This window comes from Camelus ferus, chromosome 16 (genome assembly GCF_009834535.1).
Source record: "Camelus ferus isolate YT-003-E chromosome 16, BCGSAC_Cfer_1.0, whole genome shotgun sequence".
Taxonomy (NCBI): domain Eukaryota; kingdom Metazoa; phylum Chordata; class Mammalia; order Artiodactyla; family Camelidae; genus Camelus; species Camelus ferus.
In genome coordinates, this window is record NC_045711.1 from 17,694,794 (window position 1) to 17,721,053 (window position 26,260).

A 26,260-nucleotide genomic window follows, 5' to 3' on the forward strand; every position below is an offset into this window, starting at 1 on the left:
GTAGAAGTTGCCTTCTGTCCCTTTTTCTGTGACCCGGGCTCTAATCTCTCCTGAGGTCTCTAACGTTACGCCCTGGAGCCCAGTCTGGGCTTCCCACCCCTGCGAATTACTGATCAGGTTACCAGCTCAACAGCCTGGAGAAGCCCAAGGGCCGCCAGGATTTACCAAGCAGAGCCAGGCAGGGGCTTCCATTCTGCAGTTACTTTCCCTTTAAATACTGTTTCCTTGGGGTGGTGTGTTAGCTCCTACCCGCTTCTCTCTAAATTGCTGGGGAAGGAGACTGTGAGGATGGTACTTGGTACTGTTTCCGTTCCGCCTGTTTCACTCAGCATTAGCTATATAACCATCAGCATTTTTGGTAAGTCTGAAAGTTGAGAGCAATTACTATGTATCGATAATTAACCATTTCTTTCACTTTTAGGAGTTTGCAAACCAAAGCTGATCAGCAAGTCAAACAGCAGGAAATCTAAGTCTCCCATCCCTGGGCAAGGCTACTTAGGAACTGAGCGGCCCTCGTCCGTGTCCTCTGTGCACTCAGAAGGGGATTACCACAGGCAGACGCCGGGGTGGGCCTGGGAGGACAGGCCCTCCTCCACAGGTAAGGCGCTCTGCTAGAGGCGGCGGGCGCTTCTGAGATCAGCAGCTCTGTCCAGAAAGCTGTTTCCATTACAGTATCATAATAGGTTCCACTTTCCTGAAAAGATCTCAAACCCCTCAGGGAAGGAATGACTAGACAGTTCATGGCGTGGCATGCTCCCCGCCTTTAGGGGCTTCTGAGGCTGCAGGCGGCTTTCCAGAACCCTGTGCGGCGGGCAGCAGCGCTGTCGTTAGGTGCCTGCTCCCCTGAGTCTGCCCGGGACCTGCTGAACTCCTGGGAACCTGGCCCGAGATCGTGTACAGCATTTTTTTTGAAGAGCGAAGGAGTTCTTGGTGTTACCAGACTCTCTTATTAAAGATTCTGCAGAGAGATGCCTGGTTCTGGACCTGGTGCCACCCCCCCTCCCCCCCCATAGCCACTTGCTTACTGGTGATCCGGCCCCTGGGCGCTGCGCTCAGCCCGGGCCCCTGACGCCCGCCTGTCCCTCTCCCTCCGCAGGCTCCACGCAGTTCCCCTACAACCCGCTGACCATGCGCATGCTCAGCAGCACGCCGCCCGCGCCCCTGGCCTGCGCGCCCGCCGCCGCCAGCCCCGCCGCGCCGCACCAGCAGAGCCGCGTCTGGGAGCGTGAGCCCGCCCCGCTGCTCTCCGCGCAGTACGAGACGCTGTCCGACAGCGACGACTGACCTGCGGGCTGGCGTCGGGGAGGGAGCTCGAGTTCCTGGCCGGCTCCTCTCACGCTGCGGGTCGGAAGCCTGCCCTCCTAGGACTCGTGCCCAGAGACGTGTCAGGAGAGCCTGGACCACGGGTGAAGAGGGCAGAATGGAAATGTATTTGGAGTCAAATGTGGGGGAAGCTGCCCTGACGCAGGCATTTCAGTGGATTATAATAGTGGTTGGTTGAAATGTAGAGTTTTTAAAAAGCAGACAACTCCTGTTTCCTACGTCTGTTTGTAAAGAAAACCGTGTCTTTAAATCACTCTTCTGTAAATAGAGGACCTTTTTGCAGTGTCTCCCCTTGCCGCAGCGTCTGTGTACTTACGTTCCAATCAGCGCATCACCTTTGGAGGTGATTTTTTAAACCTTCTCGACTGTCTTTTTAATGACCTTGCCTTCTCAACAACCTCACGCAGCCCAGCCACAAGCTGCTGGCTGTCACGGGCATTGTACTTTTACCCGATTCTGTTTCCTCTAAACTCAAGATTCCCAGCGATGTTTAAAATCTTGTGGAAATGTTTAGATTTTTAACACAGACCCTGTCTTAAAATCTGTACATTAACATTAGGGTCAAAAGGAGAAACAAAATTCTGCCATATTGTAAATTTACAGTGCAGGCTTTAATTTTTTTAAATTAGTAGCACTGAAAAAACAGTACTGCATGGGTATGTTATAGTTCAGTTTTTAACGTTTTAAAGGCTTACCTCACTGTGATGCACACTGGTAATTAACCACACCCCGTATTCTTTTTCTCCTGCATCTGATGCAGCCCAACAAAGCTTCTGTTTCAAAATAAACCTGACTGCCCTGTCAGTAGCTACGGTAGATTATTTGTGATTTAAGGCTTGCGGTGTCTCAGATCACAAAGGAAAAACTTACTTTTCTCCAGTTGGGCGTACAGTATCAGTGGAGCTGGAAGACTGCAGTCCGCCTAGAGTCTCGGTGTCGTAGGTCGGCTTTGTGCGTGTCCTGCGGGCTCCTGGTCCTTCCCCGCCACGGCGCCAGCCAGCGTTCACTCTCATGTTGATTCCTTGTGGGCAAGAGTTTCTTGTCAAATGTTTTCAAATAGTTTAAAACACTGAATTTTAAACTAATTACAGTATTAGAGGATCAGTCACCCTTCATTAGTAACTGCTTACTGAATTTAAATTTTTTCCATACAACTTAGGCACAGCATTGGAGCCTCCTCCTGTAGCGTACGGACGCTCCTGCTTTGCAGGGGTGGAGGTCTCCAGGGCACTTTACAGACCCTTAAGCTTTTAAACAAGTGCACGCAAGCCTCCACCAACACAGCACCGCCTCTGGCGTGAGGAGACCCCTCGTCCCGGTTTGCAGGTGAGGATGCAGGCTCAGGACTTTGCCCACGTAGCTAAATGAGCACCTAAGACAGGGCCGTAAGCCCACACCCGTTTCACGCGCAGGCCCCTCGCTCCTGTCACTCTGCTGCACTCTCCTGTGCTCAAGGTCCTCAAAGTAAGCTTCAGATCAGGTGCAGCCACCAGAAGCCTGCCACCTGGAAAGCTGGTATGACAAATATATATACACACACATAACGTTTTAATGTGAACTAAAAACAGTAACTTAAGTTTTCTGTTGAATTTATTTTAGATACTGGTACTGTTACAGATTTTAATAATTTACATTGTCAGCTGTCCCAAAGAGATGCTGTTTTTCTATGACTAGTGTCACAGTCATGCCCCCTGAGCAGCTCCACTCGAGGACCCCAAAGGGAAAGGGAGCAGCTGTGAGCTACTCACCCCTCATCATCAGTATGTCTGCCTTCACTGCTGTCACCCAGAGGAGATCCCAGAAGGGGGAGAGAAATCCACTGTCACGTTTCAGTTGCGGACGACGGCAGAACAGAACGCTCACCTGGTGCATCTGGGGAGCAGGCCATCTGGTCGTGGAGGCCCGAAACGCCCTGCACGGCGCCGAGCGCGACGAGGGCCTGGCTAGGTCAGCTGTGACCTGGGGCGTGACTCTGCAGGCTGTGTCCTGAAGCTACAGCCTCACCAGTGGGTCTTTTTTTTTTAGCGCCCAGAACTAAGTTAACGTCTTCCCCATACCGTGCACAGAAGCGTCCTGACAGCCAATTTCCAGCGCACGTTTATGAGAAGATTCATAATGCCTGAGCTTTGGTATGCTGGGGGATCCTATCTTAAAACATTTACGCCCTGAAAGCTCTAGTGAAACAGTTCAAAAATGTACACTACTTTTCACAATCCACCTCTGAATTCAGAGCAGTCAGTACAGGGTCAGTCCTCGTCCTGCTGCCCGCACAGCAGTGCAGCGAGCGCCACGCGCAGCAGCTGTCTTTCTGAAAACACCTACAGTTCTTCCAGCCCTGGGACCGTGAGCCAAAAATTCAATAAAACCTGGAGTGAAAAAAAAACACCTCACTCTCAGTAACTCCTACAGTTGCAAAACGGCAAAAAACATCCTCAACGCAGAAGGTGAGTAGTTGACAATTTTTTTAAATCACCAATAAATTAAGACTGGGCTCTCCTGAAACTCAGTCTGAGCTACAGCTTCTCTCCTAGACTCGAGTGAAGGACTTAGCTGGGTCAGGCAAAGCGGGAAGAAACTACATCTGCAAAATGTAAGAGACTGGTTTTAATCTAATCCCTGTATTTTATTTTTACTTATTTTTCATGAAAAACTCAAAGATGGAATACGTCCAGTATGGCTGTGGAGTCTCCAGTTTATTATAAAAAGATTCTTCCAGTATGTACACAGGAACCAGGAATACCAGCTTCTCCCTCCCACTCACACCCCCACCGGCATCCGAGCAGTAACAGCGCCCCTTCGTGGTACCCAGGGGGGCCACAAACCTGCTGGGGTGAAGACGTCTATGCACCTGCGTTTCTACACCGCACATCCTCTGAGGCAGTGGGCTAAAGGCCTCTCCGCACAGCAGCCTGTCTACTTCAGGCCGTCAGCCAGATCCACCCCCCACGGCCGAGAGAGGATCACACCTGCTCCTTCCTTCACACAGGAGGACACTGAGACCTGAACCCAGACAGCCAGGGCCTGGCCCAGGTCAGGGGACCGCGTGTCGGGATTATGGGTGGGGGGTGGGGCTCACAGCCCGAGGGCTCCAGTCTGAGACAGAGGTTTGGGGTGCAGCCCGGGCAGCACACTCCGAAGACGGCACGTGGCCGAGGGGTGGAGAAGCGGGTGCTCAGAGACGGGCAGCAGGAGGCTCTCATCTCACGGTTGTATATACCCAGACCTTCACAGAAACCGATGGCTGACTCATTTATAAAATCAAACAGGCGCTACACTTTCAAGTGCTAATTCCCACTTTAAAACCTCACTCTGGCAGCAAGCCAAGATACCATCTGCCCTCCTTTCTGCATCAAACCCCACCCTGGGCTTCACGAGACAGACTAGAAGACAAGGTAACTCACCATAGTCCCCCTGGGCACAAGGCAGGGAGCGCTGGTCTGCCAGGTATTGATAACGTCAGAGAAGAGATGGCAGCCAATCAATGGACTGAACCTCCAGCGAGATGCCTGGCTGACCCGCCCCCTTCGCCTGCAGTCAGGCGGGCCAGCACCCCACCAACCGCGGGCCCCAACTGCAAGCACCAACTGACACCCACCCTTAGAAGCAAAACCAGTTGGGGGTCAAAGTTTTCTCTAAAAAACAAGAGTAGCAGTGCGCACAGCTCGTCCTCCCCAGGACCACGCTGAGGGAACCTGAGTGTCAAGGACCAAGGACTGAAGCCGCTGATCTGGGTGCCCGGAGCCTGGAGTCCCAGCTGTTACCACGGGGGCGGCCTGGGGCCTGCGGAGACTACGGCAGACGCCTGCTCTTCCTCGCCAGCTCGGCCAGCTCCTCCCTGATGTGCTGGGCGGAAAGCTCATCTCTCCGCAGCTCCGCTCGCTTCAGGGCTTCCTGGTAGAGCTCTCTTGCTTGTGCGTATTGTTCTGAAATCACCCGGAGACGAGGGGGGAGGAGAAGCTGCATGTTTTCAAAGTGATCCTGAGAGACTCCAGAGAGAGCCCGGGTGGCAGCGCAGACCCAGTTCCCCGCGGGAGGCCTCTGCGGCCTCGCCTGTCCCACCCGACAGGCTGGCTTGGGGCAGCTGCAACCCCACCAGCCGGGACCTCCCAGACGGTGGCACGTGGAGGAGAGACCGTCACTCCAGGTTTCCGAGCACAGGTGAGGCCCTGAGCAGCCCGGCACAGCCCATCACACCAGCCTCTTGAGCGCGCTGTGTAAAGCATACAGAACTCAGGCGCTAACGACTGCTGCTGAATGTCCGTGACCTTGGTGTTTCACAGGCTAGCACGGGACTACAGACGCGCCCCGGGCTGTGCCGTCCTCACGGCCCCCTGTGCTCCCTGGACGCCACTTCCCAGGTCTCCATATCCAGCGACACCCGCCCTAAAGCCATGGGGCCCATGCCCTTGCCCCCCACCTCTGTGCATGAGGACTGCAGCCAGATTACTGAGCAGCACATGAAGCTCAGGATGCTCCATCTGCCTCGCCAGATCCGACGCCCTCTGTGCGTGAACACAGGCCTCGTCAAAGCGGCCCTGCGCATCCAGGGTGGTCGCCAGGTCACTCATCAGCACAATGGTCTAGACAAAAGAAGAAAACCAGACAGCTGCTTCTTTAAAAAACACCTACACGAAGGGATAGATGGGATTTCAAAATTGTAGAACAGATGAACAAGATTATACCGTATAGCACAGGGAAATACACACAAGATCTTATGGGAGCTCACAGAGAAAAAAATGTGACAATGAATATATATATATTCATGTATGACTGAAAAATTGTGCTCTACACTGGAATTTGACACAGCATTGTAAAATGATTATAGATCAATAAAAAAATTTTAAAAAAAACAAAAAACACCTACACAGATCTAACGTTAACTTGGAGTCTGACAAACTGAACAGACACGGAAGATTTCATCCCTCTGAGCATCCCACAGAAGCTGAGGGAGGGACGCCGGCCTCCACCAGCGACGTGGTCCTCACACTGCACAGCGGACGCATCAGCTCCACCCTCTGCCACGCGACAAACCTGCAGACTAGGGAGCAGGGTGAGTGCTGCTGACTAGCCCAGCTGTCAAAGCAGAAGCCCCAGGCGGAAGGCAGCAGCAAGGAGCTGCAGAGCACAGCCCCGCCGCACTCAGGCCAGGCCCTCGGAGCCGCCTCCAGAGCCTGCCGGTGACGGCGTTCCCGTGGTGACCCTGAGGCTCACCCAGAAGCAGCACATCACTGCTTTTAGGAAGATTCCCACGGAATGTTACAGTTCTGGCACTGAGCGCAGCAGGCCTGACCGCCCTCCTCGGAAGCCATGCCTTAGGCCCGGGTTCCAGGCCTTGGGGACTTGGACTCTGTACCTGCTCTTCCTCAGCGCTGTTGCCCCTTTATGGAGTCTCGCGCTGAATCCCCTTGAAGACAACTCGTAGCCCAGGGGCCTGCCCCGCGCACCAGCCCCTCCGAGGTTTCACAAAAGCCATTCCTCACTCCTGAGAACTTAATCTGATAGAGGAGGGACACAGAGAGACGGCCTCAGTGCAGTGCGCGCTGCGTGCTGTGCTGCGCTCCCACAGGATGCTTTTCATTTTGCTTCACACAGTCGCCTCCTCTCTCCTGCCTCCCCCCGCACTCTGCCTGTGGGGCTCAGGAGGTGAGGATCTTCAAATGTCACCCTGTTCTCACAAGATCTTCAAAAGATCCGGTTTTCCAAAGTACTGTGCTGTGCAAACCAATCCTCACATGAAACACACCGGGCAGACCCAGCGGCTGACCCGCGGCCTCAGACTCTTTGTGAAAGCAGCTGCGGGGAGGGGGTCAGACAGGAGCGGACGGCCGAGGAGCTGATGCACCGGGGCCGCCGCGGCTCACCTCTTCCCAGCTCAACCCCCCAACTTCTGAAACCTTTGTTTCCCAGCCCTCCTGTTCCCCTCCCTTACCTGCGGGTGTCTTTCTCCTAGGATTTCTTCAGAAATCTGCAGGGCTCTCTCGTACATCCTCTGTGCCCGCGACGGCCGCTCGGAGAGCAGCAGGTAGCGCGCGCAGGCGTCTAAGCACATGCCGAGGAGGAGCTGGGTGTCGGCCTTCTCTTCCACTAAGGAGGACACAGAGCACTGCTGGGACGTAACAAGTGCGACAGGGAGGACTGGCCGCCCCACCCGGCCACCCCCAGTTGCCAAGCCCACATGTGACTGAGCAGCACAGGGCCCACACTGCCTGCCACCTCCCGCCACTCACTCCTGCCCTCAGCCTCGTTGTCAGAGGTGACGGGCGGGCTGACGTCTGAGCTGGTTCGAGACCCAACTGTGTGTGCTGGGAAGCGGGTGCTTCTATACCAGTGGGCAGTCAGCACCAGCAAGGCATCCAAGAACTCAGCTAAATTCCGACACTGCCCGCCCAGAGGTTCCACAGGCTAAGGGCTCAGCCCTCCAGGGCTGCACCCCCCACCCCCCCCAACTACAGACACCATCCGCAGGGCCAGGCCGTTAGCTGTGCTTCTGATCGACTGGTTACAGATCAGGAGGTCCTACGACCCGCTCTCTCAGGTTTAATTAATTTGCTAGAGCAGCTCGCAGGTTACCAGATGACCAGTCACTAAAGGCCATGACTCAGGAAGAGCCAGACAGGAGGGAGGCCCGGGGCCCCCGCACCTCCACACGCCCCCGGCCCAGCAGCTCCCCAGTACAACCCTGGGTTTTTTCAAGGCCTCATTACAAAGGCACGACTGATTAAATCACAGTCCGCTGGCAACCAGCCCCCATCCTCAGGTGCTTTCCAGGCCACCTCGTTAACCTAACAAAAAGGCCTTTATCACGCTCAACTCTTAAAAAAATCCCAAGGGTTTGAGGAGCTGGGAGGCAGGAACTGTGGACAGACATACATGTGAGAAATATGTTCAGCTCATGTGAATAACAAAATATGTATTTCTTATAAATCAATTTTGTTACAATTTTGCAACATACAATTAAATCACCAACTTTTCCCTACATTTTAAGACTGCACCTACATGCAGATTAAAACGTAGAATTATTTTTAGTTTGAAACTAATAATATTTACCAGAAACAGGTGACAAACTCAAAGACGAATAGTTAAGGACAAAGTCCAGGGATGATGAAAAAGGTTTACAATGCAGAAAAGGCAACGCAGAAAGAAACCAGAGAACACTTAACCCTAAAGTGGAAAGTCACAAGCCACACCTAAAGAACAGTTAATCCACTTTTTTGAAGAGTAGTAATAAAGGCTGCAACAATGTCACACCTCTCAACACCTTACACGACTGACCACACAACGTCTGAAGCAGAACAAACTTGAAACACCTCCTGCCACGGAAGAACTCGAGGAAGAGACCCAGAAGCCAGTATCAGCAAGCTGCACCCGCAAGCCCCTGCAGGGACGACACCCACAACGTGGAAAGGGTGACAGCAGATCAAAGGGATCTGCCAGCAGCCCAGGTCAATGTTTCATAAAGGACTTGAAAAAAGGCTTCCTCTGATAACCAAGTGACAAAACTATCAGCCGCCCGAGTGAAGGCGTTCAGACGGGCTCAGGCACCAGCGTGTCACTCGTGTCATTCATATCAAATCCCTTTCTTTCCACACCGTCAAAATTCCAGAAGACTTACAAATAGCACACAGAACTTAAAGACCATGTCACCAGAGGACAGCAGTGTGACCAGTTACCAAAGTCACAGTCTAATAAACAAAGCAGGGCAAATGGAAACGTCTACTGACATGACAACAGATGGTGAAAAAGGCCCACACCCAACTCTTCTTCAAGCACAGACCCAAAGGCCTTAAGGCTTACTTTGGCCTAGTTATGTAAACAAAGTAAATCATAACCATTTTCTTAAAATCAAATGAGGAGTGGTTTCCAACAGATCACCTTACAAATCTATTTTCAAAAAATGTAAATAAAAATTATGGATAAATATAACCAATATAAAAAAGCAAAACGTAAGATTGCACCAAATAAACACCACATGTGAAGACGCCGCATCAAGCAGCGGTTTAGGATGCACACTGCCGTGAGATGATGCAATGAAGACACACCCAGTTAACAAGGAGACGGAGCTGTCTCTTCAAGGACAAAAAACGTCCAAGAAGGTAATCTGTAACAGATTTAAAATCCCAGCCACTAAAATCCATGTTCTGAGAACATTTAAAGACAAAAACGTTTACCATATAGCAAAAATATCACAAAACAATGTATAAAATAATCTTTCCAATCATGGAAGCCGTAAGTTTCAAAAAAGACCGCCGACCTGTGTTTCTGGAACTTGTATTCTCTTTAAATGTTTCTACATTTTAAAAAAGTACACTCTTTTTACATTTTACAATTAGAAAATATATTTAATACTGTAATTCAAAAGTACAAGAATCAATTGACAAGTAATTCTGGTGGAAAATTCTCACCCCTGCTATCACTAATGGAAATTAACTAGAATAGAAGGATGGTGAGGCTAAGTCTTAGAACGAATAATTAATGAGGTAAAATTACAGCTGCAATATTTTTTCACCGTTAACAAGAAAATACGTTTTAAATTCACAGCACATTCTAATCACAGTAACATGAAAAATGGAAATATTTTTAATATACTTCTCTAAAAACAGGACCAAGGGAGAAGTAGATTCCACAACAAAACCTTCAGCACTCCAACAAGTGGAAAGAAAGGTCCACACGTACCTTTAATAAAGTTCCCCAAAGAGTTCCTTCTCTAACAAGCAACAAAACATGGTTCCTTAAGTATTCATATAAAAACTGCTAGAAATTAGACAAGAACAATCAGCCAAAACCAGCTGAGAACTAAACTGGGGCTGTTCGAACAGAGCTTCCCCTCAGGCGCTATCTGAATCTGAAGGGGGGGAGGGCACACTTACTTCTTCGAGCTTTAATTATGAATAATTCTTTTTCACAAATTATTTCGAAGAGAAAAGGATGAGCTACTTAAAATCAGTCTATGAAACAAGGTTCATTACAGAAGTTTTCACTAAAAACATCAGCAAACGGAACTCTCGGATGTGCTAAGGAGATGACCGAGCAGCCCTGATTCCAGGAGCACCACGAATGGCCGGTGTGCTTGCTGCGTCAGTGTATCAGACAGGCTGCATGAACGCGGACTAAAAGGAATCTGGTAGGGAGCCCTCCTACACTGCTGATGGGAACGCAGTTTAGTGCAGCCACTGTGGAAAACAGTATGGAGGTTCCTCAAAAGACTAGGAGTAGACTTACCATATGACCCAGCAATCCCACTCCCCGTATACTAGAAGAGATGAAAACTCAAATTGGAACGGACACCGGCACCCCAATGTTCATGGCAGCACTATTTACAACAGCCAAGACATGGAAACAGCCTAAATGTCCATCAACAGATGGCTGGATAAAGAAGTTGTGGTATATTTATACAGTGGAATACTACTCAGGCCATTAAAAATGATAAAATAATGCCATTTGCAGCAACATGGATGGCCCTGGAGAATGTCATTCTAAGTGAGGTAAGCCAGAAAGAAAAAGAAAAATACCTGTAAGAGATCACTCATATGTGGAGTCTTAAAAAAAAAAAAAAAAAAAAAAAGACAAATGAACTTATACAGAGAACAGAAACAGACTCACAGACATACAATACAGACTTGTGGTTGCCAGGAAGGAGGAGGGGTGGGAAGGGATAAACTGGGAGTTTGAATTTGCAGATACTGACTGGTATATATAAAATAAACAAGTTTATACTGTATAGCACAGGGAAATACATTCAATATCTTGCAGTAGCTTACGGTGAAAAACATGAAAATGAATATATGTATGTTCATGTATGACTGAAGAATCGTGCTCTACACCAGAAATTGACACAACACTGTAAACTGATTACACCTCAATTACAAACACAAGTAAGTAAGTAAGTAAATAAATAAATAAATGGACTCTGGTAAGGCACTGGAACCATGACAGGCACTTACAAACCAGAGAAAGGGATTCTCCATCAATAAGAGAAAGCACATCTCTAACTTAGGAAAACTCGAGCAGCAAGCATCTAGCTCACCCTCCCAGCACCAATAATCATCTAGGAAAGCCCACAGGGTCTTCAGACCAAAGGCATTTGCCACCCATGTTCCAGGAACACCCTAGAATTTCTGCTAAGAGGAATCCCACTAGCTAACCGGTTACCCCATCAGCCTTCCCTGAGACCAGTACTGGTATTAATGGAAGGAGCTTCTGGTTCCAATTGTATGACTGATAGTCTGAAAACCCTTCTGCTTCCAATGTTAGATAAATCATAACATCCTTTCACATGCACAGCTGAGGTCCCGGGAGACGGCGGTCCCAAGGGCCGAAATCTGGCGTCAGCTAAACCCAAAGTGGAAAGCGCAGCTGACCCTGCGGCAGTGCAGTCTGGCTGGGGGCGGGGGCGGGGGCAGGGGGAGTGATCTCTGACCCACAAGTGGGAACAGAGGACAGATCTAAAGCCCCAGCATAAAGCCAGGGTGATCACCACTGGCTTGCACGTGAAGCCTTGATGGCCAAGCCAGGAGCTGGGGGGGAAATGACTGCATGGAAATCCGTCTCACAGGCCTGCGCCACGTGCAGTTTGAGGCCTACATTTACACGGTCCAGTTAGGCTTGGACCGGATGTGGAACAAAGAAAACTCTGCTAGGAACTCATTCCTAAAACCCTACCGAAAGTGAATTTACAACCCCAAATTACTAAGCGTGAGGATGCATCCGAAACGAGACCCAGCAGACGACAAGAGGGCCTTGCCCTCAGGAACCTCTGACAGCAGAGCAACCCCAGACTGCACGCTAAGCGGGGCCGGGCGCTGGCCCCGCTCTGCCCGTGAGCGCCTCCCCTCAGAGCTGGCCGCGCGGCCTGCTCCCTCCTGTTCTTCAGGCTTCTCCCCAGCTGGGCCTCTCCCGACCCCTCGGTAAAATACCGCGGTGCCCAGTACATCCCCTATACACGTATTTCCTCATAAACCCTCTGCACAGCCCTGAATCATCTATGGACAGATGATAACTGAGTGGATCGTGTTTACTGTGTTTTTCCTCCACTAGAAACGGAGCTGCGCGAGGCAGCGACCGTGTTTCATCACAGCTGTGATCTGCCTGGTCATGAGCCTGGTGTGTGACAGCCGCTCAGTCAGTACTTCCTGGCTGAAGGAGTGGACATACAAAAATAAAGAAAATGAGAAACACAAAGGCACTCAACCACATGTGAAGAAAACAAGATGAAAGCAAAAGTTAATTTTAATTGCAGAAGCAACAGCACGGTGCTCCATGGACTTCTGCCAGCTCAACAGAGACGGCATCGCAAACCAGCGAGGAAAGGATGGCGGGGGACGGGCCCGCGCTGACACCTGGGCTCGAGGAGCAGTCCTACCACCACCGCACACCGCATTAAAAATAAACTCCAGGTAACTGAAGACTGAATGAAAAAGCCAAATACTCAGAAAAGACTGTCTTTCTACTGGAGAGTATTAAAGGATTTTATTAAACAAGATGCAGAAAGTACAAACTATAAAATATCAAAAGATTCTATTACATTCAATGGAATTAGTCATTCAACGTCTGTCAAATGCCCCGCAGTGAAAAGCGAGGCCACAAAGAAACAATACAGCCAACAAAATATACGGTGCTCGGATACATTAAGAGCTCTCACGAATCATTAACAAAAAGACCAACATACAGAAAACAAAGCAAAGGTGGGGGGCGGATATAACTCAAGTAACAGACCACAAGCTTGGCATATACAAGGTCCTGGGTTCAATCTCCGGCACCTCCTCTAAAAATATAAAAGTAAACCTAATTTCCCCCTTCTTGGCAGGGGAGATTAAAAAAAAAGGCAAAGGATATAAAGAGACAATTTTCAGAACAGGAAATCTGAATGGCCAATAAATACATGAGAAGACGTTCTGTATCTCACTAGAAATCAGAGGAACACACACTGAAGCCGTAATGATGTTCCATTTCCCACCCACCAGACCAGCCAAAAATTTAAGTCCAGTAACAACAAAGATACAGAGCAACAAGAACGCTGACACAGTGAGAATGTAAGCTGGCAGAAGCACGCTGACAAGCAACCTGGTAACCCCTCGGATCCGCACCCAGCAACCCCCTCCTAGGCCCACCCCCAGGGCACAGCCCGCACGTGTGCTGAGACATAGGTCCAGGAATGTTCAAAAGGCACTGTTTCCACCGCAGAACACGCAGAACCTCCGTCCTCGTCCAGCGGCAGGAGGAGTGCATGCACGCAGCGGAACACTACCAGTGGGAATCGCTGCTTCCCAGCAAGTCCACCCAGGGCACTCATTAGAGGACGTCACCCCTTCTGGACAGATGCAACCCAGAAGCTTGGCAGGCAAAAAGGGCCCTTGTGCTAAAAACAAAACAAAACAAAACAAAAACAAAAACAAAAAAACTGATGCTTTACGTGTCAACAAGGATAAACCTCAACAACATCATGAGTGAAAATGCACTGCAGAGACAGCTGTAAAGTATGACACCGAAACTCATGGGAAGCTGGAAACTATGTCAGTCCAGCTGTTTACTGATACACACACAATAAATCGGCATAAGAACCATAAAGACCAAAACCAAATTCAGAATTAGGAGTTATATCGAGGAGGGGCTTAAATTTAGGGGAAAAAAAATCATCATCTGAAGCACATACGGTAAAACAGACCTGGCAAAGGTGAGGGGGAGGACACAGTGTTTGTTAGTCTCCGCACTTTATTTTTGGTTGAAATCTTAAAAATAATAATAAATAAAAATTTTAAAAGCCACCAGAAGAAAAGCACAGAACTCACTTTTCTGAATAAGTCAGTAATGTGGAATACACACCACACCGGAAACACTCCCAAAATACAGATGGGAAAACTGAGGGTGGAGGGAGCACATCTATCTTATAGGACAGAGAAGAGAGAGGCCAACACGGAGACGAGTGACGCCGTCGAAGCAGAACCAAAGACCACCGCGAGGACGAACCGCGCAGAGATCTAAGGTGCGCGAGCTCACGGGGGGTCCTACACACGAAGGCTCCCCACAGACCACAGAATTCACAGACTCATCCCCTAACCTTGCACTAAAAAACTTCCGACGTCTACACAGTTGCCAGGCAGGAGAAGACGTGCTGTCCACTAAACGAGTTAAATAACTTGGCTTCAAAATTCACTGCAATAAATCCCACTAGGTCTAAAATTCCTGATCAGAGAAAAACGTGGGGAAAGGAAGACTATCGAACTGCACTCCTCTCATCTTGCAGAACAAAGGGAAAACAAACTTTTCTCGGTCAAATATGTCTCAACGTAATTTTTAGGTTACCCTTAACAGAACTGGAAACCTTCCAAATATGCCTTCCTTCCAAAATGTAAGTGGAGGCTTAGTGACGAAGAAGTCCCTGTAAGAGTGATCTGAAGACAAAAGAAGTAACAAAAATGGAAAGCTTATAATGCAAAAAATTACACCAAATATCACTTTCAATACTAATTTAAATAGGTTTTAAAGTTCTTTAACACAAGACAATGATACTCAGATTAAGTTAAATGAATCCAAACATAGCCTTCTCCAGAACACACACTGAAAACAAAATGACTCAAAGTGCCAGAAAGAAAGAAAAATACCATATGATATCACTTACATGTGGAATCTAAAAAAAAAAAGACAAACTTACTTGCAAAAAGAAACACTCTCAGAGAATAAACTTGTTACTGGCGGTGGGGGTGGGGGGGTTGGGAGTTAGAGATTTGCAGACACTGATACACACAGAATAGATAAACAAGTTCATACTGCACAGCACAGGGAACCATATTTGGTATCATGTAGTAACTTACGGTGAGGAAGAACATGAAAAAAAGTGTATGTGTGTTCATGTATGACTGGGGCATTGTGCTGTACACCAGAAACTGACACAACCTTGTAAAGTGACTACACTTCAAAAAATATACATATACATAAAAAAAAGTTTCAAAGTAAGATACAGTCAATGACGTAAAACTAAATTTGTGACAAATGCCTTAAGTAGGACAAAAAATCACTTTTCTGGTGAAGGAATAATTCACAATGAAGAATGTATACCCAAGAGTCCTTAAACAGGATAGAAATATGTAGAAAGAAAAAACCACAAAAACAAAACTTCTGCCCAGAATGAGACAAAATGAGCAAGGATATAGAAAACTTGAACAGCGCTATGAACCAACCAGACCTGCTGACGTCACCAGAGCGCCCCACCCAGCAAGAAAGGCAGACACAGCTTCCCAAACTCACACGCAAGTGTCCAGGGTAAACCACGCACTAGGCCACGGAACACGTGTCAGTAAGGAGTAAAAGGACCGAAATCATACAAAGTGTGTTCTCTGACCATAATGGAATGAACTTAGAAATCAACAACAGAAAAATTTTGGAAATTCACAGATACATAGAAATTAACCAATACACTCCAAAATATCCAGAGGATTGAAGAAATCACAAGAAAAATTTAAAAATATTTTGAGATATGTGAAAATAACGACATACCAAAATTTACGGGATGCAGCTAAAGCAACAGAGGGAAATTTATAGCTGTAAATGCCTGCATTAGAAAATAAAAATCTTCAATCAACAACCCAAACCTTCCACCTAGTAACTAGAGAAAGAACAAAGGAAACCCAAGGCAAGCAGGAGAGATATGAAAGATCAGAGTGGAAGTAAGTGAGGTAGGAAAAAAAATGAAACCCAAAGTTGGCTCTTTGTAAAGATGAACAAAATTGAAAAAAAAAACCCAGGAGAAACTATGAACAGTCAGGAAGGCCCTTCATAACAGAGTAGTAACCGTAATATAGAGGAGCTAAACCTGCTGATAAATTAGGTTAATAAACACATCACGTTCCAGCAAACTCTTCCCTAATTGTTAGTGACTACCAGTCACAATCCTAGAGCATTCAACTCCCGTGACAGCTCTGTAACGCATGTTCCACTATCATGCTTGTTTTAAGGGTGAGGAAACCGGGGAGAGAAGTGACTTGTCTAGTCACACTGCTGTCAGTGGAAAAGCCAGAATTCAAAATCAGGCTCCAGACTTCAAACACGCATGACACCAAATATGCCACCAAAAATACTTCAACTTCCCAGAAATGTTTTGATTTACTTGAAATATGAAAATGAATGAACCTTTCATTTCAAGGGAAAGAGGAAGAAATCAACGTAGAAAGTTTCTTATAGAGATTAAATAAATTCATAAAATCAAAATCCAGAAAGGAATATGATCTTGACTACGTAACAGAATAGTGGGAAGTTATGCTTTAAAAATATAATTCCTAAGAACGTTTCTTCTAGGAAAATACGGATCTCCAAAATTCTTTCACCTCCGCAGTCACGGTATTTGAGCTGTGTGCCTGGCGCTGTCCGTGGTGCTGAAACCAAGTCAAGAAAATGGAAGAAACTCAAATGCATGAGCAACCAAGGAAGGAAGAAAAAAGCTGCCAAAGAATCCGCTCTACAGGAGATCTGCCTCATATGGCGTCACACATCCTGCAGCTTCCAGGGGCTACAGCAGGCCCACACCCGTCCCAGAAGAGAACTGCAGAACGCACCCCGATTCACGTCAGCGCACTAACACAGCCCTGCGGTGAGAGGCCCAAGAAATGCACTATGGGTCTCACGTGAGAAAATAAACGCAGAAGTTCTAAGTAAAACGTCAGCATTAAATATTATCCAGCAGGACACTGAACAGTTAACCAACTATCAGCAAGCCTGATCTGCTCTAGATACACAATAAATCTACTCATAATTTGGCACCTGAAGTTAGATATAAAACAAAGTTGTCCATCACCACGGTTACTTAATGTCCTGAAGCTATGGCCAATGAACTAAATTTAGTAAGGGCAGGCGGCGGGGCAGAAGTATAACTATCTGAAAGGAATCAATTATCATGATTTCCCAAATGTTTCCTGGAAACAGCATGAATCTCAACTGAAAAGCAAATAGTTTGGTAAGGTGTCCACTCAGGATCAAGTGTAACAAAACAGCTGTCACATCTGCGTGAAGGAATGTGCAAGCCAGAACCATGCCATGGTCCTTGGCGGGAAGACGCAACACAGAGGTCGTGCAGCGAGGGACTTCTGCCAGCAGAGCCGCCGTCTGGCCCAGTCCCCACTGTGCCCTCACGTGACTCAGAGGGTTCCCATCCTGTTAGGAATGGGTCCTGATTGGTTTTAGCCAATCATGGAATCCCACTTCTCTTGCCAAGGACTGGGTTAGAAATGCCACATGAAAAGTAAGGATTAATCTAGTCGGGAACTTCCAGGAAAGATTACCTTGATTCTAAGAGAAACATTAGGAAGTCACCCTTTCCCCTGGACACTGCACTTCTGGGTGAGACTCCTGGGACTGACGGTCACTTTCACCACAAGGCAAGGGTGATGAGAAAGCCCACCCAGGACAGTGAGAGTGACAGCGAGGAGGGATGGAACGAGCTGTAGCCCTCAGGATTTCAGGGCGCCCTAACCCACCGAGCTCTGCAGCCCGGCCCCTTCCACTGAACTGCCGGCCATATGGGTAACAGGGTCCTTACTGTTTAACTTAATTTAGCTGAAATTTTCTGCTATTTGCAATCAAATGCTGACTTATTCAGATGGCAATCTCCCCAAGCTAATTCATAAATATAACACAAATCTAATAATTCAGACTCAAAGCATTCTGAGGACCTGACAAAATGATTTATAATTCATGTGAAAAATATCTAAAATTCATGTGAAAATTGAAAACAAAATGGGAAGAAATTTTGCAGAAGTATGTGTGAGATCTCTATTACTGTGTAACTCAAATGGTAACATGTAATTGAAACATATACTGTTTCGAGTCATCAGATGAATAAATCAGAATGGAAAGCCCCAAAAGAAACCAAAGCATATACTAACTAATACATTATAAGTACAAAATGATGATACAGTATTAGCTTTAAGATTACCAACCTCACACCAAAATAAACCGAAGATACATTAAAAAGTTACATGTTAAAACTGTTTCAAAAGAAAGAAAAAGAAAATGAGAAGGATGAGTGAATATTTCTCTGATTTCAAAGCTGAAAAACACCTTTTTACACATTAAACTCCGGAAGAACAGGGACTTTTTGCCTTGAGTGCCTCTGTTCAAGTCCCGTAACAATACTTACCACTGAATAGTTACTCAATTAAGATTTATTAATAATTAAAAAACCAAAGAAAATAAACATAAGTGAATTCAGATCTAATTCCAAAAATACTAAATACTTGTGCAAGCCATACTGGGTGATTAATTTATATCAATTTTTAAAAGAAACACACAAAAACGAAACAGTATTTTCATAAGGGATTCAAGGGTAAAACTAAAGGGGAACGATGAAGGTTCCAGAGTGCAGTGTCGCTGGGGCGCTGGGGCGGGGCCGGCGGGGTCCTGGGAACTGTCACTGCTGGGTTGCTGCCTGTTCTTACTCTTCACACGACGTTAGTTTCACATTTCTTCTAAATTAACAACTCTAAACTCCACACACGCAGATAATGGAAAAGAAAACCCAACAGGACAGAATTAATCTTATAAAACGGAACCAACCTCACTGATGACCAAAGAAATGCTGGTTAATCCATCAATGCCGCGTCATCAATCTAACAGGTTATGAAAACCAGCGAGTTCTGGGGAGCAGGGGCGCTGTGCCTTATCAAGACAATGAAACTGCATAATGAGCAACATTTTTCGAGTAGCTACTATGTGTTAGGCATTGTTCTAAGTGCTTTATGCATATTAACTCATTCATTCCTGTAAACAGTCCTATGAGAGAGTATTATTCTTAATTCCATCCTGAGGATCAAAAAACACATAAGGATTGATCAAAGTCACAAAGCAAATAAATTAACAGAATCAAAAAATATAAATATAAATACAGTCCCTTCTAAGGCAACTTTGCAATAGTCATCTACAACCGTGAAATGTGCTAACTGACCCGCAATTTCAGTGCTAGGAATCTGTCCTAAGGCAACAGATCTGGACGCGACCTTATATCCAGGAACACTAGACTGGGCTACTGTGCGGATCCACCATTTGGGACTGAACCCACGCATCTACCACCACTCCCTCCCAAAACACCACTGAAGTCAAAGTTAAAGGATGAAAAAGGTACAAAGCAACACAGAAAAGAGAAGAATCAAGCGAAACGAAAAGCAGAGAAAAAAGTGGTAAGTGACTAAGCACGTGAAAGGCAGGTGAAGACAATGCCTACGGACCAGCCGCACCAACCCACACCCCAGAGACGCTGAGGGTGAAAGCAAGCACCAGGGCGAGAGAAGAACTTGCCACGTAGGTAGAAAACAAGCAACAACCGAAAATGTAGTGAACTACCGGCTGCCGAGGAAGACAAAGGTTGCACCCAAAAGATAATCATTAGGCCGTCATGCCACTTGGCTCAGCAGCTAACACTACCATACTGTGTACGTGGTAATGCAGACACACCTCGAAACTGTGACAGACCTTCAGAGTCGACAGAGTCTAAAACTAAATCAAGAAATAATAATTTGTTATTTAGGAATATGACGGAAAATACCAGAAAAAACCAATTAAGAGTTGAAAACTAGAACAGGTGGGGCAAAAAAAATGCTATATTTATTTATTTATTTATTTATTTATTTGAAAATGCTATTTTTAAATTAAGTCTTACAATAGTCTTTGCCTTTCTATACTATAGAGGTAATATTAGAAAGTAATTGTTAAAAGAAAAATAAAAACGTGCAAAAAACTATAGTATGTTCAGAAAACCACAAACAAAACAAATCACCTGTAAGTCTAACCACCAGAGACAATCACTGTCTGTATTTTGGTATCATTCAGCCCTTGTTCTATACCTATATTTAATCCACATACTTTAGAATATTAGGCTCCTCCTAACTAGACCGTTTTCACTTAATTTGAGGGTCATCTCCTCAGTAATTACATATATATCCACATTACAAGGAACAAAATGAGCAAATGTTTATGTGATCTGTAGTAATACATCCTTGGGGTGGAGTCAGTCATGTCAATAAAAAAGCACCTGAAGTTGACAATGGACTTGGCTCTGTTCAAAACTGAAGGACTGTATTTCTTTAGAAAAAATGAGATTAAGAATGTAACACATTTCCTTTACTGCATAACTAGTAAAATGTGAAAATAATGTTTATAACAGAAACTGGGTTTCTTCTGACAAGACTTCCCTTACCTGGGGGAAAAAAAAAGTGCTTTCCCAATATGTTACTAAGTTAAAAATAAAAACCAGGTTACAACTGATACACACAGCATGAGCCCTGGTCTGCTTCCCAGGACGTCAGCAGCACAGGGGACATGAGCCCAGGAAGACACCCACCGAGACGTGAACTGGAGCTCTCGGGAGGCTTGTGGGGGGTCTTCGTTTATTTTCTTCTCAATACTATTCAAAATTTTCTTCAATGCCCCCCTGTTACCTCTGAGTAAGGAAAGACTATTTTCTACTCTCAATGCACAGGGTGTGGACAGCTCCGAAGTGACCTGTGCAACAGCTGGACCTCGTTTTTGCCTCTTCCGTGAACTTCTTCGAACCATCCCGTGCTGCACTGACCCTTCACGTCCTGGTCAGCATTTGTGCTTGCTGGGCCTCTGCCCTTTCACTGAGGGACTCCTGAGCCTGCTACGTGCCAGGCCCTGCTCCAGGTTCCCAGGATCTCACAGTGAACAAAACAGGCGACGTCTATCCCTCTGACAGGGAAGACAGACACCACAAACACCTGAACAAAGACGTACGTTCAGCGGCGACACAGACCCAAGCGCACAGCACACACCTGCTTTCAAGTGCAATGAAGGACCAGAGATGAGGGAGTGGAAGAGATAACCGGCTGGGGAGGTCCGCTAGCCATGCAGGCTGGCCATGGAGACAGGACACGGAGGCAGAGGGCAGAGCAGGCACAGGGCCTGAGACAGCAGTGAGCCTGCAGCACGGACAGCGAGACATCCTGGTGGGGAAGCTGGAAGGGCAAGGGGAGGGCAGCAGCGGGTGCCATGAAACACGCAAGTGTGGGCACAACACGCAAGGCCCTGCAGAGCCACGCAGGAATCCTGAATTTATTCTAAAGGTGATGCGAAGGCACGGAGTTCTTAAAAGAGCATTCTGCCCGAGGCGTGGATACAGATCCCGTGTGGGAATGAAGCGAAGCAGGAAACCTGCAGGGAGACTGTTACAGGTGTCCAGGCAAGCAGCAGTGAGGGCCCGCAACAGCAGGGCAGAAGACCAGGCGTGGTCCGACATGGTTACTCTATGACGGTAGCTTCGCTATAACCTGCTGATGAACTACACATGTGGGGAGTGAGGGAGACATCACAGATGACCCAGGGTCTTGGCCAAAGCACTGGGTGAATGGTGGTGCCATTTACCAATGGGGCTGCCCGGAAAGAAACAAGTTTGTGAGGCGCAGAAATCAGAAGACCCATTTCAGGCACATTAAATGAGATGGCCATTAAGCATTCAAGCCAAGACATCAGAGAAATAACCTTACCCACAAAGTATGTAGCTCACGCGCGGTTGGGGCTGAAGATGGAAAACTGCTATTTAAAGGCCCAGAACTAAACGCTATCTCTGAGGGCGTGAGGGCAGAGAGAAGAGAAGTGGGCCCCAGACAGCCCTGAGGCCTGCTGACTTTAGAGTGGCCCGTGAGGTGTCCATTCAGCGTCTCCCGTAGGAGACAGGAATAACCTGGGTTAGAGCTGCTAGGAGGCAGAGCCGGAAAGGACCGAGTGCTGGTGATCTTGGTTAGGGGCTTCGGTGGAGTGATGGGGTTGTGTTCCAGGGAGGACTGGGAGGCCACTGAGCACAGACAACTCTTCCAAGGCATATATGTCACTTTAGGGACAACAAACTGGCCGCTGTATCCCTAGCACCCTGCTGGCTCTGGCCAAACAGGAAGTGTGGACGCAAGGTCACTGAATGAATGCTACATCTGGAAATTCACAATGCTGCAAACCATACTGAGAAACCCTGGGAGTCAGAGAGCTCCCTGCCTGTCCCTTTCTGTCCCGAGTGACCCTCCTTGCCCCTCCACCCACCATGACGATGAACTGACAGAACACCAACTTCCTTTCACCTTGTAGATCCGGGTGGATACGTGGGGCTGAGAGGTACTTAATTAGCACTGGGACTGGCAGCTGAACCAAGAGATAAGGGGAAGACCTTCCCCCTTCTGCTCCCCAATTTCCCAGAGATTATATATAATAAAAGTCAACAGATAAATTATGAACACATCACCACAGGGTCAAAAACAAACAAACAAAAACAGTGGTCATTTAGACAAAACATCTTATTCCAAACCCTCTGAGACCTTAAAAGCAGCCACTTAGTTTCCAAAATGGGCAACACTTTCTTTCCAATTCAGGTACCTTTCCCTTTCCTTTATCGCAGCCAAACAGTGAAGCCCTTTGCGACAAAAAAAAAAAAAAAAAAAAAAAAAAAAAGGCAGTTGTCCAGAAAGCAGCCAGGTTTCCCTACCTGACAAGACGTCTTCTGCTGATTCCTTTTCCCTTCCAATTTTTTCCTCTAGAGTTGAAATGCAGAATTCATAGCCAGCAAGAGCCAAGTCCTGTCTGTAAAGCAGACACCAGTAAGCCTTTGCCTTTCCGACCCCTCCCCGGTCCTCACGCCCCCAGCCTGGCTCTGAGCACTGCCAAGTGTAAGGCGGGAAGAGGCTTTTGAATCAAGCTTCGAAGGGGCGTCAATTTGCCATTTCTCGAAAAAAAAATTTTTTTTAAAGTCACCTGTTTAACGTACTCAAGACAAGCTAGGAATGCTGCCGTAGTTCCAGTAACCAACACAGCCAGCCGTTTCGTCACCTCCACGAGAAGTTAAGGGAGCCAGCCTGTCCCTCACCCCAGCTCCACGTGAGGCCCCTGCGGTGAGGATCCTAACTGCCGACCTCATTCACCTTCCCGAGAGGCTCATTAGTTTTACACTTCACCTCAGCTACAGCTCTTTGACGCAAGTTTCTTTTACAGAATGGAACTCCTCGCTACGGCACTGGAAGGCATTTAGCCCGACTGTAGGGCCCCTCAGTCAACTGGAGGGGACACCCAGGCAGCAGGCAGACGGGCTCCGGGCAGAACAAGTGTCAACTGCTGGTTTCTAGAGACGCACAGAAACGTGACAGAAATTCCCTCTCCGTCCAGAAGCTCAACCCTGGTTTTCCCTCTTCCGTTTTGGCTCTAGTTGCTCACCAGAAGTGACATTAGCAAGCTCACCCCTTCTCCTCCCGTCTTTGCCAGAGGACCCCACAGTTCTACTCTGTTCTCAGAAGAACACAAGCTTCCCCGACCCAACCAGGACACGGGGCGGAAGCGGCTGCCCACAAGCTGCTCCAAGTCGGAGCAACAGGCCTGTACACAACTCCCCTCCTGCCTGCCTTTCTAAGCCTTTCTAAGCCTTTCTAAGACTCAGAACGTGGCTTCATGTTTTCTGGTCTCATGCTTCTCTTGTGAAATAAAACGAAAAAAAAAAAAAAAAAAAAACAAAAAACCTTTCCGAGGAGAGCACAGAGTAACTTACGGGGTGATTATCGATGGGTACCACACAGCTTTTGCCTCCTGAGAGGCCAAGGCCTTGTCTTACTCGCCAGCGGTCCCGTCTTCGGGCTGCTGCTCACCCTAGGGCTTCACACCCCACCAACACGCAGTCCTGTCTTACTCCTTCCTTCAGGGAGACGGACTCAGCTACAGTGCCCCCGACACAGACCAACCTCAAAGCTCCTCGAAAGGCTCCAAGTCAGAGGCCCTCAGAGGCTCTGGCCCATCTAGTGACCAACCAAACGCCGGGAGGCTGAGTGGGTCTCACTGAGAATGAAGGAGCCGACTTCGAGGGCCGCAGGGACCAGTGCCAGGGCACTAGGCTGATGTCTCCCCAATCTGCAGCACCCTGCTTCTTCAGCAACTGAGAACCTAAGGAAGAGCCAGCATAGATCTTCCCTCAAACTCACCCCAAAATGTAATTCCCTAGGAGTTCTTACATCCTGAGTGTTTCTTCTTCGAGCCCACCTGGAGAACGAAGGGCGCCGGGCCTCTCAGCGCGCGCCCCACCCCTGGCGCACACCCGAACCGCGTCCTAAAGCCCTTCCTGTGCGGCAGGCGGACTGCTTCTTTGCAAGAATCAGACTCAGCCAATGCTGTAAAATTAGCCCTGACTTCCTGTCCTACTCATCTGAAGGCCCGTCCCTGTCCCTAGGCATCTCCCTCCCTCCGCATTGCCTCCACATGCTTTAAACACCGCCCGCAGAACAAGCCGCAGACACTCCCGCGGCAACTCTCTCGTCGCCTGTCTCCACACCCTGGTTTGGTACTTACACCAGCAAAATGGTTTCTTCAAAGCCTATTACCCAGCAGCTTTCACACTGCTCCCTCCTCTTCTAGGAAGAGCTGAACTAAAGTTCTAACTGTAATTTCCTCCCCAGTTCAAGCAGGAACAGAAAACTTGACTAGCCTTGTCACAGTGCGGCCAGAGGGGTAGGGCTGCACGCCCCACTTGGCAGGCTGGTAGAAACAGCAGGGGTGAACCCGGGAAGCACTCAAAACTTCAAAAATGAGAAATGGAACACTATGAGTGTAACACCCAATTATTTTGTTTTGTTTTTTTTAGGGGGAGACAATTAGGTTTTTATTTATTTATTTATATGGAGGTACTGGGGATTGAACCCAAGACCTCATGCATGCTGAGCATGCGCTCTATCTCTGAGCTATACCCTCCTCACCCAACACCCAATTGCTTTGGTGACTCAGATGGATAACAGGTAAATGAAAATTATGTAACATCCCAGGGTCAGAATTTTCGACCCACAGCCCTCCTGCCTGGCTGCAACACCTGGACCCTGACTATACTTACCTATTCTGAGCAGCGTAAATACTGGCCAGCTTTAGGGAGATTTCAATGATCACATTGTCTTCCTGTTGGGAGAAGAAAAATTAAGGAAATTCAAGACAAATAAAATTTCCTCACAGAATATTTCAGATCAACTTTTAGACCGACTTCGGCCTGAAAATCAGTCTTCATCCTTCTGGAGGAACCAGGCAACTGTGAGTTCCTCAGGCACCAAGCTTTTGCATGAATGGAAGACTGGCAATTTTTATACTGGTCTTAGGGGGAAAACCTAACCCTCTGGCCAAAGCACACGGAGGGGCTGGGCAGAGCTTTTAGGAAGAAGACTACTTCGAGAACGGCTTCAGCTGGGCTGCTCCGAAGAAAGGTCCTCACCTGCTGCATGCCCCCTCCGAGCAGGTAACTCATGGTTGCTTTAAAAAGCTTTTCCGCCTAAAAGCATAAGGAAGAGAGTTTTGTTTTACTTGGGCCTCCTATCTCTATGACCTGGGTTCTAGGTACTAGTCTGATGAACCGTTCTTTGACAAACACAACACACACACAAAATATCTGGGTGGGAAAAGAGATTAAATATCAGGACCTCACATCCTCTGGGCACCTTAACAATTACTCTGTAATGAGTAAAAACCAACTTCAGAAATTAACTTCTCATCCAAACCCACTGTGGCAGAGACCGCGAACTATCCCCTAACAGTCACTGTCCTCTCCATCTTTTTAGTTAGTCTCTTCAGTTTTCACCAGGTCGAGCCTCCTTTGCAGTTAGGTGTGGTCATATGATGAAGCTGTGGCCAAGAGACGCAGGCAGAAGGAATGTGAAGAATCTTTAAATCACACTTTATAAGGAAGCCGCTGGCCCTCCACCCTCTTTCTTCCCTCCTGTAGGCTGGAGGTGAGCCAGCTCCCTCATGCAGACGAAGCATCTCAGAAGGAGCCTGGGCTTCTGGGCCACTTCATGGAGCAGAGGTACCTCCCCCCTTCAGTGTTTAGCTGCCTCTAGACTAATGCATTAAAGAGAAATACACTTCCCTTTTCACTTGAGTTACTGTATTTGGGGGCTTCTCTGTTACAGCAGCTTAGCGTGTACTCTTACTAACAGAG

At 47.6% G+C, this 26,260-nt stretch overlaps 2 protein-coding genes across 33 annotated transcripts in view; one reads left to right on the forward strand and one right to left on the reverse strand.

Moving 5' to 3' along the window:
* The window catches only part of NCOR1 (nuclear receptor corepressor 1), a 134,373-nt gene extending 132,243 nt beyond the window's left edge, over window positions 1-2,130 (forward strand). For 15 of the 18 annotated variants that reach the window (XM_032498876.1, XM_032498884.1, XM_032498885.1 and 12 more), the window contains 2 exons: window positions 422-598; window positions 1,097-1,284. In XM_032498876.1, coding sequence (XP_032354767.1) covers window positions 422-598; window positions 1,097-1,284 — 365 coding nt within the window. Of the gene's footprint in view, window positions 1-421; window positions 599-1,096 lie in introns of all 18 variants that reach the window. The other 3 variants (XM_032498877.1, XM_032498883.1, XM_032498879.1) reach the window with 1 other exon arrangement.
* TTC19 (tetratricopeptide repeat domain 19) overlaps window positions 1-26,260 on the reverse strand; it is a 37,388-nt gene that overhangs the window by 8,477 nt on the left and 2,651 nt on the right. For 6 of the 15 annotated variants that reach the window (XM_032498898.1, XM_032498896.1, XM_032498903.1 and 3 more), the window contains exons 5-11: window positions 25,538-25,594; window positions 25,169-25,230; window positions 22,793-22,887; window positions 7,253-7,407; window positions 5,741-5,903; window positions 2,194-5,246; window positions 1,286-1,395 (exon numbers count right to left, since the gene is read on the reverse strand). In XM_032498898.1, coding sequence (XP_032354789.1) covers window positions 5,113-5,246; window positions 5,741-5,903; window positions 7,253-7,407; window positions 22,793-22,887; window positions 25,169-25,230; window positions 25,538-25,594 — 666 coding nt within the window. In that variant the 3' untranslated portion in view covers window positions 1,286-1,395; window positions 2,194-5,112. The other 9 variants (XM_032498902.1, XM_032498901.1, XM_032498900.1 and 6 more) reach the window with 9 other exon arrangements.